The sequence below is a fragment of the Boleophthalmus pectinirostris genome, unplaced genomic scaffold, assembly GCF_026225935.1.
Source record: "Boleophthalmus pectinirostris isolate CB_2022bp ecotype Guang Dong unplaced genomic scaffold, ASM2622593v1 HiC_scaffold_20, whole genome shotgun sequence".
NCBI classification, from domain to species: Eukaryota; Metazoa; Chordata; class Actinopteri; order Gobiiformes; family Gobiidae; genus Boleophthalmus; species Boleophthalmus pectinirostris.
The window spans coordinates 2605131-2625060 of NW_026571153.1; the positions used below are offsets into that span (position 1 = coordinate 2605131).

A 19930-nucleotide genomic window follows, 5' to 3' on the forward strand; every position below is an offset into this window, starting at 1 on the left:
CAGCTGCCATGCGAATCAATGTCATCGGTCCCTCCGACCACCACCATCACTCACACACACCACTTTCATACTAGGCAATATGGGTGAAGTGTTTTGCCTAAGGACACAACAACGACTGGCGCCTCCTGTGGCTCCTGATTTTCCCAGTGTCTCCATCCAAGTCTGGACCAGACCCGGCCCGGCCCTGCTGAGCTTCTGAGATCTGACGGGATCAGATTTTGTCAAGCCCGTGTGGAGACACTTTCTCTACACAAACACAACTTAACACATCAAAATGACGTAAAAGACAGTTCTCCCTGTTCACTGTGTGCGCTGACACTTTTGCTGTATAACATAAATCCAACCGATTTGATCTGCGCCGAACTCGCCCGAGTTTGTGGCCGTTCCACTGCACTTTCTCGAGGTGGAGGTCAGTTTTCCCCGTGTCCCAAGCGCAAGAGAATGCAGCATAACTACAAACATCTGACTGCAGGAGCGGAGTTTGAAGTCAATCACACTGTTCCTCATAAGTCCAGACCGCACTCCTCCTCCTCACTTCTTCTTTCCTTTCTTTAAACTTTCAGGTACTTCCCAGTTTCTCAGCTCTGTTTGAAATGTGGCTGTGGGCGAGGTATGCATTCTTGTGGCTTTAACTGCCTTTTAGAAATGCTTTCGGTCACTTCGGGATAAGCAATTTTATATTTCCTAACTTCAAATAATGTCTGCCTTTGGAAACACATGTTTTTCCAATGACAAATTTAAGCATTGGAGCTCCCTCTGCTGTCAGGTTCATTTGATTATTTCTCATCGTTCGTTCTCCTCGCTCTTAGGATGTGTGAATTCTCTGCTGATGGAGCCGTGCGTTTGTTGTGAACACATTTTGAGCACAGAATAAGTCCGGAGATGGTTTATGGGCTTAAAAACTGCACAGGAGAAGTCTGGAGTTTTGTCTATGACGCAAAAAAAACTGGCAATATCCAAATGAAGCAATTTTTGAGTGCAAGTTTGGATTAAAACGATCTATAATAAAATTCCAGGTCTGTAAATACTCAGAAAAGTAAGTACATTTAGCATAATACGGGTTTGTTACAACAGAAAAGCGTTGATTCTTCACTGATAAACTCTGTAAACCCAAATCTATCAAACGGTTCTAAAGCCTCCTCACCTGTCGTAGCAGTCTCCGTTAGTCCCGATGGGCACGTCGAACTCCACCTCGTCGTATTTGTCGTAGGGCTGCGATTTCCTCAGGTCCCATTTGATTCCAGAGCCCCGAAGCATCACTCCACTGCGGACAGAAAAAAAAGACGACAATTCACACCAAGAGTCAAAAGTTTGGACCACAGACTGTAAATCTTTTTTCATATATTTGAGGTTTTCTGAATGTAGACAAAACTTAGAAACAAGTAAAACAAAAACAAAAAAAACAGAGTGAGAGGTTGTTTCTAAATGTTTGAAATTTTTTTTAAGCTGCCGAGTTTAGAAAAGTTGGAGGAGAGTGAAAATCTGAACCTGAATCCGTAGTTGAGCGCCTCCTCTGCAGACACCACCCCGATGTCCACGGTGCGATTCTTCCAAATACGATTGTTGGTCAGCATCTGGGAACAAGTTCAGATTAGACGTCAAATGAATGTTCACAGTCATGTCAGACTTTTATTCATTTATTTGATAGGGACACTGGATAAACTACAGGACACTAAATTACAACAAACTGACTCAAATTCATTTCCACAAAGACAGATTGAGAGAAATCTTTCCACAGTATAAAATTCCATCACAGAACCGTACAGTACCGGTCAAAAGTTTTAGAACACCCTCATTTTTCCAGTTATTTATTGCAATTCAAGTCCAATGAAGAGCTTAAAATGGTACAAAAGGTAAGACCTGAACAGATAGAGGTTAAAAAAAAAAAAGATAAACAAGAACAAAACACAAGTCCAAGCTCTGCCAAAACTACAGTATTTTCCGCACTTAAAAGCCTTTAATTTAATCAAAAATGACTGCGCGATTTATAATCCAGAGCGCCTTATATATGAATTTATTGGGGTGTCTTAGTACGACTTTAGTAAACTACAAAGCCGCTCCACTTGCAGCGTTACGGCTCCGTAGTCAGGAGCATCAGGAGTAATACATACTGTATTTTCCGGGCTATTAGATGCACTCTTAAGCCTCCAACCCCATCAAAAAAAGACTGCGCCCCACAATCCAGAGCGCCCCATACACGAATCCACTCAGGTGTCCCAGTACGACTTCGGTAAACTACAAAGCCGCAAACACGCACGGAGCAGACAGCGACCGCACAACGAAACACACCCACAGACACACTCATCACTCCACGCCGACGAGGAACGGAACGGAGGAACGAACCGAAAAAGCGACGAGCGCGACGTGCCGCTTCTAGACACGACTGAACAACTGAGTCACTGCGAACACGCCGACAATCCGTTGGTCCCAGACACACCCTCCCTACACGCCACAACTGAACAAAGCCCAGAGTCACCGTGAACGAACAAACAAACAAAACCACTCACCCATCACACTGTTGGGTTTCCTTTAAAGTCCCACGCGAATTATTTGTGAAAAAAGTTTGAAAATAGACCATTTAATGACAGTGCGTCTTATAATCCAGAGCGAATAATAGTGCAGAAAATACAATACTGTGATTCCTTTTAATATCAAAATGCATCTATCAAGAAACACGCTCACAACGCCGACTTTAAACTCAAGACTGTTATAAAGTGAAAGTGCGAGCTGCGTGGGAGCAATGGATGAGAGAAGGAGACAGTATTTTTTTTTATGTGTTACAATTGAACAAAGGTGAGAGTTATTGTGAACGCGTTAAAGGTTGTATGGAGGTTTCAAATTGTCATTGAAAGTTTAAAATACCATTACAGAGACGCGGCAGCCTTGTAATTATGTTGACCAAAAAAAAAAGAATGAAAATCTATCAACTGTGGACGTAGTGAGGCCAGATAAACATCAGCCAATAGAAAACGAGGCTGCTTCATTTTCTATTGGCTGTTAGGTCGTCAATCAAACTCCCTAGTGTAACTGACTTGTCGGCGCGCAGGGATTATGTGGTTTATGCAGCAGTTTTTAGAGGCTTTTTCAAACTGTCGGTTCCTCGCAATTCGAACAAAGTTGGTTGCGACGGCGGACGAGAATCCACGACCAGTTCGCCACAAAAGAAAGTCCGTTTTTTAGGTCACTGAAAGAAGAAGAGAAGGGGAAAAGGAGCCAAGACAAACTGAGGCGATTCTTGGAGATCTCTTCCAGCGATGGCGCGACTGAAGCAGACGAAGGCTCTAAAAACTGACGTGTCGGTCGCTATATCACATCTAGACAGGTCACTTCAACAGTAATTCTGAACGCGCGCTGGATGTAAACAAGCGCGATTTCCAGAGTAAAGAGGCAGGACGAGATGTTTCTACTGAGGGAGCTGTGGAGGAGGAAGGAGGGGTCACGCATGCACAACATTCGAAAAAGGAGTGTCGCTGTATTTCTCTTCCCTTAAAAAATCCTCTACCCAACCTTTAAAGGTTGTATGGAGGATTTTTTTTTTCGTTTCAAATTGTCAGTGAAAGTTTAAAATACCATTACAGAGACGCAGCAGCCTTGTAATTATGTTGACCAAAAAAAAAGGAATGAAAATCTATCAACTGTGGACGTAGTGAGGCCAGATAAACATCAGCCAATAGATAATGAGGCTGCCTCATTTTCTATTTCCTGTTAGGTTGTCAATCAAACTCCCTACGTTTCTAGTGCAACTGACTCGGGGATTACGTGGTTTATGCAGCGCTTCTTAGAGGCTTTTTCAAACTGTCACTTCCTCGCAGCTCGCGCAAAGTTTGTCACGATGGTGGACTAAAATCTGCGACCAGTTCACCGCAAAAAGAAAGTCAGTTTTTGAGGTCGCTGAAAGAAGAAGAGAAGGGGAAAAGGAGCGAAGCCAAACTGAGGTGATTCTTGGAGATTCCTTCCAGCGAAGGCGCGACTGAAGCAGACGAAGGATTTTAAAAACTGACGTGTCGGTCGCTAAATTATTTCTAGACAGGTCACTTCAACAGTCATTCTGAACACACACCAGATGTAAACAAGTGTGATTTCTAGAGTAAGGAGGCGGGAGGAGGTGTTTCTACTGAGGGAGCTGCGGAGGAGGGAGGTGGTGTCACGCATGCACAAGGACTGTTGCTGTATTTCACTTCTCTTAAAAAATCCTCTATACAACCTTTAAAGTTTGACTGACTTATCTAACTGTTGTGTTTCGTTTAATGCGCCTCATAGTCTGGTGCGGTTTATTTGTGGAAAAAAGTTCAAAAATAGACCATTCCATGACAGTGCGCCTTTTAATCCAGAGCCCCTATAGTGCAGAAAATACGGTACCTCAGGAAAAAAGAACAAGATGGTAAAACTTGAAAACCTGGAGTGTCCAGCAGCAGCACAGTGTCCAGACTTAAACTCCATCGAGCTGAAGACTGAAGAGTGAAGCGACCTACAAGCGCCACACATTTATTTATGGAAACTTCTGCGACAGACTCGGGACGAACTTTCTGAACAATATTTGATTTCTGTTGTAAAAAGAACGAGCCGCGAGTGTGTTCAGGTGACACTTTCACGAGTCAAAAGTTCAGAATACGTTTTGGTCAACAGTAAACAGTAAAGAAAATGGAAAAAGTGTGGTGTTGTAAAAGTTTTGACCGGTTGTGTAGATCAGAAGAGAGTTATATGGGCGGTAAAAGCAGCAGCAGCAGCAGCACAGAGAGGAGCGGAACACAAGTGTCACGTCCTTGTGCGACTTCTGAAACGGAAAGATTTAAGGTTAAGGACGGGGCCTTTTCAGTTTTATATTTAGCACCTGACCCTGCGCAAACAAGTCAGTAACAAAACATGACACAGAAGTTTAGGTATTAGAGAACACTGGCCAGAGTTTAAGAACTTACAGACTTGGCAATTTCAGAATGTTAAAAAAATAAAAATGCAGTTGTTTATGCAGAAAAAAACGGGAGATTTTGTTGTTGGAACTCAAGGTACTTTGTGATTTGCAAATTGTGATTTTGTTTAAATTGTGATAAATAATCTTGCAGTCCCGTTTTGGCTCACAAAAGTTTAAAATGTAAAAGAAAGTGAGTTTTGAAGAGAGAATTAAGTTAGATAAATGAAAAACTTACCTCTTCCACTTCATCGATCCGGATGGAAAAGTTCTTGCACCACTCGTAGATGTCGTCCATCAAACCCAACGGCATATCCTGAAACAGACGAACATTTAATACAGGACGAGATTTAAATGTCACAGATATTGTGTTGTGCTCATGTGCAGCAAAAGAAACTCTTAAAGGTTGTATGGAGGATTTTTTTTTTGTTTGTTTCAAATTGTCAATGAAAGTTTAAAATACCATTACAGAGATGCAGCAGCCTTGTAATTATGATGGCCAAAAAACAAAAAAAAGAATGAAAATCTATCAACTGTGGAGGCGTTGAGGCCAGATAAACATCAGCCAATAGAAAATGAGGCTGCCTCATTTTCTATTGGCTGTTAGGTTGTCAATCAAACACCCTAGTGTAACTGACTCGTCGGCGCGCTGGGATTACGTGGTTTATGCAGCGGTTCTTAGAGGCATTTTCTAATTGTAGCTTCTTTGCAGTTCGCACAAAGTTTGTTGCGATGGCGGACGAGAATCCACGACCAGCTCGCCGCAAAAGAAAGTCAAATTTTGAGGTTGCTGAAAAAAGAAGAGAAGGGGAAAAGGAGCAAAGACAAACTGAGGTTATTCCTGGAGATCCATTCCAGCGATGGCGCGACTGAAGCAGACGAAAGGTCTAAAAACGGATGCATCGTTCGCTAAATTACTTCTAGACAGGTCACTTCAACAGTAATTCTGAACGCGCACTGGATATAAACAAACGTGATTTCCAGAGTAAAGAGGCGGGAGGAGATGTTTCTACTGAGGAGCTGTGGAGGAGGAAGGTGGTGTCACACATGCACAACATTTGAAAAAAGACGGTCGCTGTATTTCTCTTCCCTTAAAAAATCCTCTATACAACCTTTAAATGAATACTGGCATAAATTTAAGAAAAAATGTGTGTTGTGCAAATGTTTTTCATCAGGTCATGTTTTCATTTATGTGTAAAAAGTGCACATTTTTGGGACACACATCTGAAAAATTCTGTATTTATTTAGTATTTGAGAAAACCAAACCTTCAGTTGGCTACACTACCAGTAAAAAATTTCCTTCAGTGTTTTTCATTGTGTTTACCGCTTTTAATGTTTTGAAAATGGTTGTTGTTGAGATTCTATTCATCACATCATTTTTTCATTTATATTTGGGACATGAATCTGAAACTCTGATGGAGTTAGGTTTAAATTTTTGCTTGTTTGGTGACATATTAAATGCAGTAAGTGTTATTTATTATGTGAGTAACTCAGATCTTAAACTTTTGACTGGTATTGTAATTAACTTAACTGAATGTTGTTTTTTTTCTTTCTAAAGCAAGAAAAATTATCTGATGAAGGGTTTTTGCCAAAACATTATTTTAAAAATTTTAAAAAAGCTTTTGGCCATCGGGCATCTGGGTGTGTTATACTTTTTTTTCTTTTTCCTTTTAACATTTTATATAGATATGGGAGACATCAGATAAATGACACAAGATATACAGAATTAGAAAGAAAGTTACGGAACTCAACTATATATATTTTTATATTTTAGATGCAAATCCTCAGTGTATCCACCTTTTACTTTACAGCACTGTGATATTTAATCAATTTAGAGTCAAATAGTTCAAAGAACGATTTTATAACACCAAGGGAAAAAGTATAAATCAAAATACCAAGTAAAAAAATCTAACAAAAAATAAAATAAAAACTAATTGTAATCAAATTATTTGTGTAATTTTGTAAAATATCAGTTTTTGCCTCTTTTATTTTTGTTTCACATCTTTCTCAGTTTTGCAGCTGAGTTTGAAGCTCCTGAAGCTGTTGTGGACGTTTCCTGTTGAAGTTTTGTTGCTCAGAGTTTTTCTTATATTCAGCGTTTTCAGGTGGACGGTTTTTCTGGAACAACCTGATTCTGTTTATGCAGTGGAAGTTCTGGACAAACAACAAACCGCCAAAACTACAACAGAAACGTCCACGACAGCTTCAGGAGCTCCAGGCTCAACTGTCAGTCAAATATAAATGAGCCAATGGAAATGAATCACGGAAACCCCGCCCACCTGTCACCAGAGTCAGGAAGGTGACTTTTAACATGTTTTCCCCTACAGATTACAGATTACACACACCAAAATGTAGTTTGTAACATAATACATTAAATTACTTAAAGTGAGTAATGTAATCTGATTACTTTGGATTATTTGATTTGCTGTAGAGAAACAAAGACGAGGAAATCTTCACATAAAATGTTTTGTCTGATAAAAGAAAATAAAAAAGTCCAGACTTTACTGAACCAAATTAAAAATATTATTGATACGAGGAGACACGTCCACACAGCAGGATTTAGTCCTGTTAAATCCTGGTGTTAGACCTGGTTTAGACCTGGTGTAGACCTGGTTTAGACCTGGTGTAGACCTGGTTTAGTCCTGGTTTAGACCTGGTTTAGACCTGGTTTAGTCCTGGTTTAGTCCTGGTTTAGTCCTGGTTTAGTCCTGGTTTAGTCCTGGTTTTAGACCCTGGTTTTAGTCCTGGTTTGAGACCTGGTTTAGACCTGGTTTTAGACCTGGTTTTAGACCTGGTTTTAGACCTGGTTTAAGACCTGGTTAAGTCTTGGTTAAGACCTGGGTTTAGAACTGGTTTAGACCTGGTTTAGTCCCTGGTTTGAGACCTGGTTTTAGACCTGGTTTTAGACCTGGTTTTGACCTGGTTTAGTTTAGACCTGGTTTTAGACCTGGTTTAAGACCTGGTTAAGTCTTGGTTAAGACCTGGGTTTAGAACTGGTTTAGACCTGGTTTAGACCTGGTTTAGACCTGGTTTAGACCTGGTTTAGAGTCCGGCAATGAGTGGAATTACCGAAAAAAAAAAAAAAAAAAAAGGGAATAGCCCAAAATGTGAAAACAGGAAAATCCCTCTGTGTAATCCATTTACTTCAACCAAGTAACTGTAATCCAATTACCACTCACTGAAACAGTAACTGTAACTGAATACAGTTACTCATCATTTGTACTCTGATTACATAACTCCAGTACATGTAATCTGTTACTCCCCGACACTGCCAAAACTGCACCAAAAAGTCAAACGAGAAGAATCAGAACAAAAGAAAAAACAAAACTGAGAAAAACATGGAACAAAAACAAAAAAAGGCAAAGACGAATATTTTACACAATTACACAAATAATTTGATTGCAATTTTATAGATTCTTTTATTTTATTAGTTTGATTTTTTTTATTTGGTATTTTGATTTATACTTTTTTGCTTGATGTTTTAAAAGTGTCTTTCAACTAAGGGTGGATATTTTAATTTGATTATTTATTTATTTTTTTAAATCTAAAACAGGTTTAGAGTTATTTTGAGTTTATTTTTTTGTTTCCTACACTCCAAACTGGGCCTTTCACAGTTTTTTGAAGCCTTCAGTGAAAATCTACAGTGGAAAGTGAAATGAGGAAACATGAAATTTAAAAACATCTGACCGGGAGTCTACATCCTACTTTAAATTGTGCCGCAGTTCATTTCTGTGTTAAACCTTGAACAACTCTTAGATAAACTTCCTTCTGAACGACATCGCAAACGTTAGTGTGTAGGAGCTTCTTTAAAAACACTTGAACATTTCTTGTTGTTACCACACGAAACTTTAGAAACTGATAAAAAAAAAAATAAAGATAAAAATCAGTGAAGTGTTTTCCTGACCTGGTGCACTCCTCCAGGTCGTACGTAAGCGGCGTGCATGCGGGCGCCGGAAACTCTCTCGTAAAACTCAAACATCTGAGAGAAAAACGGTAAAAAGAACATATTAGAACACTTCATGTTAGAGCGGATAGAGCGTTTATAAAAAGATCGTCTCACCTTCTCCCGCTCCTCGAACATCCAGAAGAACGGAGTCATGGCGCCGATGTCCAGGGCGTGGGTGGTGATGGCCATGATGTGGTTGAGGATACGGGTCAACTCTCCGTACAAAACTGCACAAAAACATAACACATAAATACACGAGGGATATACAATACACACGACCAGTCTAAAGTTTGGACACGCATAATATCTTTATTTTTACTATTTTCTAATAAGGAGGCACTTGTCACGTTTACATGAGAGCTTTAATTTCAAATAAAAATGATTTGATCCTGAATAAAAATTAAATCTGCTTTAAAAAGACCATGTAAAAGCTTAATTCCTAATGAAAATTTATTATTCGGAATTAAGTGGTGGTTTATTCAGTTTATTCATTATCAGAACAACCATAATTATACGTTATTTGTTATTTAAGTGTCACGGTTAATTCTTCTGGACATGTTTAAAATGTGAACTATCGACAGAATCCGATAAATCACAAGTCTAATCATGTATTCGTGCCGAACTGTTTCGATACGGGGAGCTGGGTTCTGTGCACGAGTGAATTCGAGTAATATGTGTGTGTGTTTAGCGTATTTTCCGGGCTATTACACGCGCGCTTAAGCCTCTAACCGCATCAAAAAAAGACTGCGCCCCACAATCCAGAGCGCCCCATACACGAATCCACTCGGGTGTCCCAGTACGACTTCAGTAAACTACAAAGCCGCAAACACGCACGGAGCAGACAGCGACCGCACAGCGAAACACACCCACAGACACACTCGTCACTCCACGCCGACGAGGAACGGAGGAACGAACCGAAAAAGCGAGCGCGACGTGCCGCTTCTAGACACGACTGAACAACCGAGTCACTGCGAACACGCCGACAATCCGTTGGTCCCAGACACACCCTCCCTACACGCCACAACTGAACAAAGCCCAGAGTCACCGTGAACGAACAAACAAACAAAACCACTCACCCATCACACTGTTGGGTTTCGTTTAAAGTCCCACGTGTTTATTTGTGAAAAAAGTTCAAAAACTGACCATTTAATGACAGTGCGTCTTATAATCCAGAGCGACTAATAGTGCAGAAAATACGGTACATAAAAACTACTCCATTACAGTAATGTGAGTGAATGTAATTTGTAACTTTGGACCCTTGTCTATCAGTTAGGGGTGTAACGATATCCAAGTCTCACGATACGATATCGTCACGGTACGATATTTATTGCGATATCGTGGGAAAGCTCATGATATTACACATAATAACTGAATGACATTACAAAATGCTTTGACCAACATTTGGTAAAACATGTATTGTCATATTCTAGGGATTTAAATATATCCAAATCTCACAGTACAGTCATATCACGATACGCATCTCACGGTACGATATTTATTGCGATATTTTGAAGAGCTAAAAATAAAAAATAATTAAAGTCCCACGCCGTTTATTTGTGAAAAAAGTTCGAAAATAGACCATTTAATGACAGTGCGTCTTATAATCCAGAGCGACTAATACCCCGGAAAATACAGTGTATTTCACCACTACATGTGCAGCTACATGGAGGCTCGGCTCTTTAATATTCACGAGGAACATGTCCGTGTTTCCCACAGAGCTTTATAGTTAGAGCGACCTCCTTGACCACGTCCCTCCGAACCACGTGAATCCTGCAAAACTAGCGTCGTCACTTTCGCCTTTCGCCGTTTTTTCTGGCCAAAATTATGAAGCTTGAGTAAAACTTCATGCTGGAACTGTTATTGCAGCTCTTTACTTTTTGAAAAGTTTTGTTTACTGTTTACAAGGAATTTTTTTTTTTTTTTTTACAATATTTCAAACATTTGTTGCTTATTTGAGAATATTTTATTTAAATTTTTAGTATTACCAAGCAGCACTTTATTTTATTTTCCTGTTTTTATAATGTTAAAACAAATTGTGGTAACACTTTATAATAACTACACCTTATTTAGCCTTAATAAAGCATGAACAAACTAAGACTTAATTAATAATGAACAAATACTTAACTAAGGGTCATTCAGGCTTAATAACTACTTAACTAATACCTTAATTAGCACTTAACTTGCACTTAATTAGCTTGTGCTGTAAATAGTTACTCATAATTATTTTATATTTATTTACCCATAAACTAACCACTTGTATGTGTATTATTTTATTTTATACTTACTTACCCATAAACTAACCACTTGTGTATTTGTAAATGCATATTTGTGAACAGATTTGAACATTTATTAATGATTAGTAAGCCATGAGAGAATGATTTACTAATACTGCAATGCAATGCTCATTCAAGCAGCTATGACCTGTTAAGTCTTTTCAAGAGCTTTTGTAAAGTGAAGACTAATTATGCTTTAATTAAGTATTTGTTCATTATTAATTAAGTCTTTGTTCATGCTTTATTGAGGCTAAATAAGGTGTAGTTATTATAAAGTGTTACCCAAATTGCTTTAATAAACACACAAATGGTTTCGCATTTTGTTCCCAAACTGAACTGAAAATGGACCGAACCATGACCTCAAAACCGAGGTACGAACCGAACTGTGATTTTTGTATCGTTACTCCCCTGTTAATCACTATGTCTTTGGTTGTCAGAAAAATTTTATCAGCCTTTTTTTTTCTCAATTTCTCCTCAAAACTACTGCTGGTCCCACCTCTGATCCACTGGGCGCGGGGCGGGGCCTGGATGTTGAGCAGCTTCTCCACGGCCAGAGAATAAGCCTCCTCGTTACACATCATGGACACGTAGTCGAGGCGGTCGAAGTACGGCAGGGCCTGAAGGACAAACAAAACAAAAAAAAAACAAGAAGTGAGATGACGAGGGACTTCTCAGAATGAACCAACTCGCCCTTTCTAAGATGAGACACTCATTCTGGAGAAATACGTGAAGCAGGATATAATGCCACTATGTCTTCACTTCTGCTCCTGAAAAGAGAAAACTGTTCTAAACTTCTAAGAAGAAACATTTACAATATACACAAATGTTACATACAGCTTTTCTTATTTCAAAATTCAACTTTTTCCATGTGACAAAGACTCATTTACACATGTTTGAAGTTTTTATGATCATTAAAAACAAACCTGGAGTTGTTTTTTGTTTCATTTACACGTTTAAACACACAAACCCTGCAGATTTAGGTGGAGTTCTTCTCTCAAACTGAAAACTCTCTTTTCCACCTTCACATTTGGATGATTTCAGACCTGGAATTGCCAAACTCAGCTCCTCTGTTCCTTTAAATAGTTCAGTCTTTTTTAAAGGATTTCCTTCTTCTTTTTTTTTTTTTTACCATACAAAAAAATGCAAACGCTGTCACATTTTAATTGGAAATCTGTCTGTATAATATTTGCACTTTCCAAATAAAAACTAAAAAATAGGGAGAAAATAGGGAGCTGCTAACTTGAAAACTACTACTTCATGACATCACAAGGTGGTGCCACAGGAACTTTAATGTAAAGACTCTAGAATGAAACATGTTGACGTAGAAAAAATAAATCATGTGAGGTGATAATGCCACTTTTTCTTCACTTTCACACCAGAAAATGTCAGATTTATCTTAAAAATGTTTGAGATTAAACTGTTTACAATAATCATAAATGTTGACAAAGTGGAAACAAAAAAGAAGCATGTTTTATGTGTAAAAATATTACGGATCGAACCGCTCTTACGTAAAAATCCATCAGTTTTTTCATATGATTTTAAAACTTTTTTTTTTTTTTTACTTTTTTTTAAAAAAGTAATTGGGATTTGAATTTATGTATTTATTTTATTGTTAAAAATGTCATTCAGTGCAACAGACATATTGTTAAGATTTAATTAAATTTAAACACATCATCAAGAGATCCGAGATATCTACAAATAAACAATAGGCCATTAAAAAAAATTTATTTTTTTTTTCTTAAAATTTTTGAAGAATTTCACAATTTGCCATAATACAGCATCAACTCTCAACTCTATTTGTTTTCATAAAATGATTAAATCATTTTCAAAACTGGATAAAACTCAAGCATGTCAGCACAAAATATATTTATGTCAAAACAAACTTATCTACCGTTTCAGAATGGACTGATATAATCAACGAAATTCATTATGGAATGAATAACATTTTCTTTAAGACACTCCTCAGACAAAGGAGAACTATATTGGAAAAAGTGGAAATCTTACAGTCAAAACAAAACTTAATGTAAAAATGTTTTTTACATCTTTGCAGATGTCACTAGCTCGATGGCCTCGTATTTTATTTCTATTTATTTTTTAATTTTTCCTTTTTTGGTCGGTCTTTTGATTTATTTTGTTTCACAATACTAATAATCTGTGTATGTAAATATGTGGTATGTGATATACATAACTAAAATGTCCTAATAAAAACAAAGTTTAAAAAAAAAAACAACAAAAAAAACTATCTGACACATTTCACTGAAACATCAGCGTTTCGCCAAATGACATCTGCATTATCTCCTAAAACACAGCAGGACTTTAAAGCTGCATTGTGTAACTTTTTGGTGGAGGGTTCGTCACCTGCTTGGTTCTATAGACGTGTCATTCCTCTGTCTGAAATGTTCCACAGTGTGACATTAAACAGCTCTACTTTACATTTATTTAATTACAGATGCAGGTTTTTTCGCTCAAAAATACAGAGAAAAACAAACATTCTGACTGTGAACGGAGTCGCCTCTCCACAGATCTGACCTGGAACTTGGTCTGGTTTGGTTTCCATAATGATAGAAAGGTTTAATGCCAAACTGTGAAACATTCCAGACAAAGCAATAAAATCTCTATCGCAAAAAGCATTTGACGACGCCTCCAGACCAGGAAAGTTACACGATGCTCCTTTAAAACCCACACATTTGTCAGACCCTGTCGCTTTAAACCGTGAGTTCTGTCTGTTACCTGCAGGTACGTCTTGTACTCGATGAGTTTCTCGGTGCCGCGGTGCAGGAGGCCGATGTGGGGGTCACACTTCTTGACCGACTCCCCGCTCAGCTCCATGACGAGCCGCAGGACCCCGTGAGCCGCCGGGTGCTGGGGCCCGAAGTTTATGGTCAGGTTGGACACGTCTTTCTCAGCGGGAGGGTCCACGTCTGAGGGGACAAAAAGGTTTCACGTTAAACACACTCACTGAAACGGAGTGTTATTGTTTTGTTTCCATTTGTATTATTGTGAGCTGGGTCACCTCTCCATAGATCTGATCTGTAACTTTACACAGGGCACCATTAAGTTTCAATATTTCACTAATTTCAAACTCAGAAGATAAAGCAGGACTGGGCATCAGGTGAAAAAACGTGAAAACGCTGCACATCCTGAAAGATGAAAAGGACGAGCTCTTCACAATGCTTGGAAAAAAAAAAAAAAAAGAGTCGTGGGGCTTGAGCAGGACGCCCAAATGAACGATGTCATTGTCTCCGGGCTCCAACCTCGTCCTATGCTCGAGTGACGGCCTCACACAACAGAGAGGAGGAGTCAGCGAGTAAGACGTGCGCTCCACATAGTCGCAGGGATCAAGATGGACACAAACGGGACTGAAACCTGCCGCCCACTGACCAGAAAAAACTCATCTGAGATCCGCAGTGATGATGACGTTTGTTTTATGTAGTGCAGGCTACCATTATTACCGTTATTGAACACAGCAGCAACACAATTTCTTTTAGTTTGTTTTTGAATAGTGAAGATGGGGGTTAAAGGTTGTATGGAGGATTTTTTTTTTTGTTTGTTTCAAATTGTCAATGAAAGTTTAAAATACCATTACAGAGACGCAGCAGCCTTGTAATTATGATGGCCAAAAAACAAAAAAAAGAATGAAAATCTATCAACTGTGGAGGTGTTGAGGCCAGATAAACATCAGCCAATAGAAAACAAGGCTGCCTCATTTTCTATTGGCTGTTAGGTTGTCAATCAAACACCCTAGTGTAACTGACTCGTCGGCGCGCTGGGATTACGTGGTTTATGCAGCGGTTCTTAAGAGGCTTTTTTCTAATTGTAGCTTCTTTGCAGTTCGCACAAAGTTTGTTGCGATGGCGGACGAGAATCCACGACCAGCTCGCCGCAAAAGAAAGTCAAATTTTGAGGTTGCTGAAAAAAGAAGAGAAGGGGAAAAGGAGCAAAGACAAACTGAGGTTATTCCTGGAGATCCCTTCCAGCGATGGCGCGACTGAAGCAGACGAAAGGTCTAAAAACGGATGCATCGTTCGCTAAATTATTTCTAGACAGGTCACTTCAACAGTAATTCTGAACGCGCACTGGATATAAACAAACGTGATTTCCAGAGTAAAGAGGCGGGAGGAGCTGTGGAGGAGGAAGGTGGTGTCACACATGCACAACATTTGAAAAAAGACGGTCGCTGTATTTCTCTTCCCTTAAAAAATCCTCTATACAACCTTTAAATTGTGCATCCTGTCCAGTTCCTTTCACAATAAAACATATCCAGTTTACCAAATTAAAACCACATTTATAAGAAATTTAGTGTAAGGTTTTTAGTTGCTTTCAATTCATATTCCAGTCTTTCCCAAAACGTTTTATAGTTAAAGCGGTCGCCATGACAACGAGTGGCCCCCGCACCACATGAATCGTCACAAAACTATGGTCGTCGTGTGCACTAGGGACGGGCATTCGATGAAATTTTCTTAATCGATCGTCGGAAGAATTAACGATCGATTATCGATTAATCATTAACGTGTTTATATTAAAATGATCATCATTATTATTACTATCTGCACTAATCTGCATAAATAAATTCAACTTTACGACATATAAACATAACGATTCTAGAGCCACATCAATCTGTTTGACATTATAATGTGTTTAACGCAGTTTTGCGCAACTCTCACAAAAACGAAACTTAAAACCGCATCGCTAATTTGCAGAAACTAAGCGAAGATAAAACTCCAGCTCTTGTGTCGCTGATGTGGTTCAACTTGTGTTGGATTAAAAGACATGACTCAGGTGAATACAGGTTAGTGTGACCAGATTTGTGTTTGTCAAAACCAGGACACCGTACGGGGGGAGGGAGGTGGGGCCTCGTCATCCACATTGCGCGACTCTCACCTGGCAAAACTTTTTCCCACTGGACACCGAAACATATGTGCTGCTTTGTACACTGTGCACATGGACTCACACTTGTCCCGAACGCAACGGAATTTCTTGTACAAAGTCATCGTTAAATACGCATTTGCGTTGCAGACTGACCGACTGTTTGTGTTTGCTCGCTCCTTCTGAGTGCAGAGCTACATGTACGGACCCCTGTTTGGTCACGCTACGCACAGCAACCTACATTCGGTTTGTCACTTAAAATGAACGTAATCGATGAAATTCTTAATGATCAATTATCGATTAATCATGCCCATCCCTAGTGTGCACCCTCCCGCTCCTCTTCGTGAATGGATTTTTCTACTTTTCTTCACAAATAGCTTCTTGATTGGTGTAAAACTGTAATTTATATTTACAACAGGTATTACCCCAACAAATAAAGTCTAAAATTTTAGAATCTTATAACCCTGTCATATGCACTTTAAACACTTAGCAGTCATTGGTGCCTTGTTGTTCCAGTTGGTTTTCTTCTCAGAGAAATGCAGGTTTTTAAATCTAAGTCTTGTTCACAGAGCGGTCCGAGATTTCCCGTTAGACTAAACAGACAAATCAAAAGCCGATACCGTTCCATGGAGGAGGATTCCACTTCTCGTTCAGAGCCGTGGGATACATGACCGCTCCGGCGAACTGCTCCGTCCACTCCACATCGGGCTGCCACTGCTTCTGCCTGAACACAAACAACACAAACAACAACTCATAAAACACAAATACTCACTACTGGGAATACAGACAGAACAAAGTAAAGGTCGTCACACACTACAGGATTTTTCTGTTTTGCTGTTTGGCGATTTTTAAACGTGTCCGCGGATCACAGCATTGAAAGCTGTGAGCGTGATCTCGTCTCTAGTAAAACCAGTCGCTCCGAGACTCTGAAGTGTTCAAAAGATCAGATTCTGCACTTCTAGTTTAGACACTGGTTCAGTACTGGTTTAGTCTTTGTTTAGTCCCGGTTTAGATCTAGTTTAATCGTGAGGTTAGTTAGGTTTAGTCCAGGTTTAGACCCGGTTTAGACCCGGTTCAGTCCCTAGTTTAGTCCTGGTTCAGTCTCAGTTCAGTCCTGGATTAAATCCAGGTTCAGACCTGGTTCAGTCCCGGTCTAGTCCCGGTCTAGTCCCTCGTTTAGTCCCTCGTTTAGTCCCTCGTTTAGTCCAGGTTCACACCTAGTTCAGTTCCTGGTTCAGTCCCCAGTTTAGTCCAGGTTTAGTCCAGGTTTAGTCCAGGTTTAGTCCAGGTTTAGTCCAGATTTAGTCCTAGATTAGTCCTAGATTAGTCCTGCTTTAGTCCTGTTTTAGACCAGGTTTAATCCTGGTTTAGTCAAGGTTTAATCCTGCTTTAGACCTGGTTTAGACCTGGTTTAGAGCTTGTTTAGTCCTGGTTTAGTCCCGGTCTAGTCCTGGTCTGTTCACCTTAAACCTGTTTTGATTTTGTAAGAGAATTTGACCTGCAGCCAACTTGTAAACAAACTCTCATCTCTATCTTATAAACAGCGAAGAAATATTATTTTAAAAAAATCTTATAAATCTAACATCGTGCAGTAAAGTCAGATCGCGTCTAAAACTAAATAATTTCATCTTTAATCTCTTCAGGTCTCGATGTTTTTACAAATCTCCTGCGGGCGCATTAGCACGCCGGCTAGTGTCGCGTTAGCACCGGGGAGACAGACGCAATGACAGGCGCGTTAAAAAGCTCCAAACCCCTCGGACGCGTCGGGTTTAAGTTTGTTGTGCGGTACCGGTTCTGGAGCGCGGTGCAGCCCGGGGAGATGAAGCCGCCGCGGGACAGGAGTTTGGCTGAAGGACGTCGGAGCCTGCACAGCGACCTCAGCATCGTGGCCGCCATCTTGGCTCAAACTGCGGTGACGTAAACGGCTTCTTCTCACATCACGGCGAGAACAGTAAGAGAGTGAGAGCGCCGCCCCGCAGGATCGTGGTGGTATTACATGTGCGCAGGGATCAACGAAGCAGGGGACTAAACCGAGGACTAAACTAGGACTAAACCAGGACTAAACCAGGACTAAACCAGGACTAAACCAGGACTAAACCAGGACTAAACTAGGACTAAGCCAGGACTAAACCAGCACTGAACCAGGACTAAACCAGGACTAAACCAGGACTAAACTAGGACTAAACCAGGACTAAACTGGGACTAAACCAGGTCTGAACTAGGACTAAACCAGGACTAAACTAGGACTAAGCCAGGACTAAACCAGCACTGAACCAGGACTAAACTAGGACTAAACTGGGACTAAACCAGGTCTGAACTAGGACTAAACCAGGACTAAACTAGGACTAAACCAGGACTAAACCTGGACTAAACTAGGACTAAGCCAGGACTAACACCAGCACTGAACCAGGACTAAACTAGGACTAAACTGGGACTAAACCAGGTCTAAACTAGGACTAAACCAGGACTGAACTAGGACTAAACCAGGACTAAACCTGGGCTAAACCAGGACTAAACCTGGACTAAACTAGGATTAAATCAGGTCTGAACCAGGACTAAACCAGGCCTAAACCAGGACTAAACCAGGTCTATACCAGGACTAATCCAGGACTAAACCAGGCCTAAACCAGAACTAAACCAAGACTAAACCAGGCCTAAACCAGGACTAAACCAGGTCTATACCAGGACTAATCCAGGACTAAACCAGGCCTAAACCAGAACTAAACCAGGACTAAACTAGGACTAAACTAGAATTAAACCAGGTCTAAAACCAGGACTAAACCGGGACTAATCCTGCACTAAACTAGGACTAAACCTGGACTAAACCAGGACTAAACCAAGACTTAACCAGGACTTAACCAGGATTTAACTAGGGCTAAACCAGGACTAATCAAGGACTAAACTAGGACTAAACATGAGCTAAACCAGGACTAAACCTGGACTAAACCTGGACTAAACTAGGACTAAATCAGGTCGGTCTGAACCAGGACTAAACCAGGAACTAAACCAAGTCTATTTCAGGACTAAACTGAGCTAAAATTGTGTGAACTATGAGGTGTGCAAAATATATCGCGATATTAATTAGGTGTTTTTATTTTTTTTCGATGTGCGTGTATCGTACGGAGTCGTGAGGAATTCCCAGGTGACCGTGAACGCACCTTAAATCTAAAATATAACTTGATGCTTTTGGAGAGAATAAAGTTTGCGATGATGTGCTTCAGATGTTTTTTCTTCTTTATTTCAATTTTGTGAAGTTATTTATTATGATGCATTGTTGGGCATTCTGATTAAAGTTATACTACGTAATTTTCCTGGCTTGTCTCCGTGGTTACTGCTTTGCTTGGACTGTTTTGTAAGTGTGTGTTGTTGCGTCACCTTTCCAGTGATCTGACCTCAGTGAAATGTAACGCGGCCCTATGGCTCCACCTGCTGGTCTCCATGGAGATAGACATGTTTGATGCCACACTGTGGAGCATTTCAGGCGACGCAATAACGTCTGTATGGAAATAATAAACTTATTGAAGACCTCCCATCTGAAAAGTGACACAGTGAACCTTTAAAATCACTATATTCTTGTTATTTTGAAGAGAGAAGATTTGAAATTCCAACTCCAATTGAGTCTTTGTACAAATCACCAAATCCAGGACTTTCAAACGTCGTGGATCAGGTCAACAGACTGTGTGTCAGGGCCCGGTGTGTGTGTCAGGGCCCGGTGTGTGTGTCAGGGCCCGGTGTGTCTTAGGGCCGAGTGTGTGTTAGGGTCCGGTGTGTGTCTGGGCTCGGTGTGTGTCAGGGCCCGGTTGTTTCATTTTTACAGTGTAAAATGTAACATTTTGTTGAAGAAAGAGCAACAGGTTTAATAAAAAAACAGTGCTTTTATTTATGTAATACTGTGGAAAAATAATTACATACCATTTTTAAAAAATATTGAAGATAATG

At 39.9% G+C, this 19930-nt stretch overlaps 1 protein-coding gene across 1 annotated transcript in view; it reads right to left on the bottom strand.

Annotated features, from left to right (window-relative positions):
* The window catches only part of ndufs2 (NADH:ubiquinone oxidoreductase core subunit S2), a 32084-nt gene extending 14157 nt beyond the window's left edge, over positions 1-17927 (bottom strand). Inside the window, exons 1-9 of the mRNA XM_020936933.2 lie at positions 17781-17927; positions 16612-16715; positions 13856-14046; positions 11622-11742; positions 8967-9079; positions 8811-8885; positions 5145-5222; positions 1489-1574; positions 1145-1264 (exon numbers count right to left, since the gene is read on the bottom strand). Of these exons, the coding sequence (XP_020792592.1) occupies positions 1145-1264; positions 1489-1574; positions 5145-5222; positions 8811-8885; positions 8967-9079; positions 11622-11742; positions 13856-14046; positions 16612-16715; positions 17781-17887 (995 nt within the window). The 5' untranslated portion in view covers positions 17888-17927. The remainder of the gene's footprint in view (positions 1-1144; positions 1265-1488; positions 1575-5144; positions 5223-8810; positions 8886-8966; positions 9080-11621; positions 11743-13855; positions 14047-16611; positions 16716-17780) is intronic.
* Between the last annotated feature and the right edge of the window lie 2003 nt (positions 17928-19930).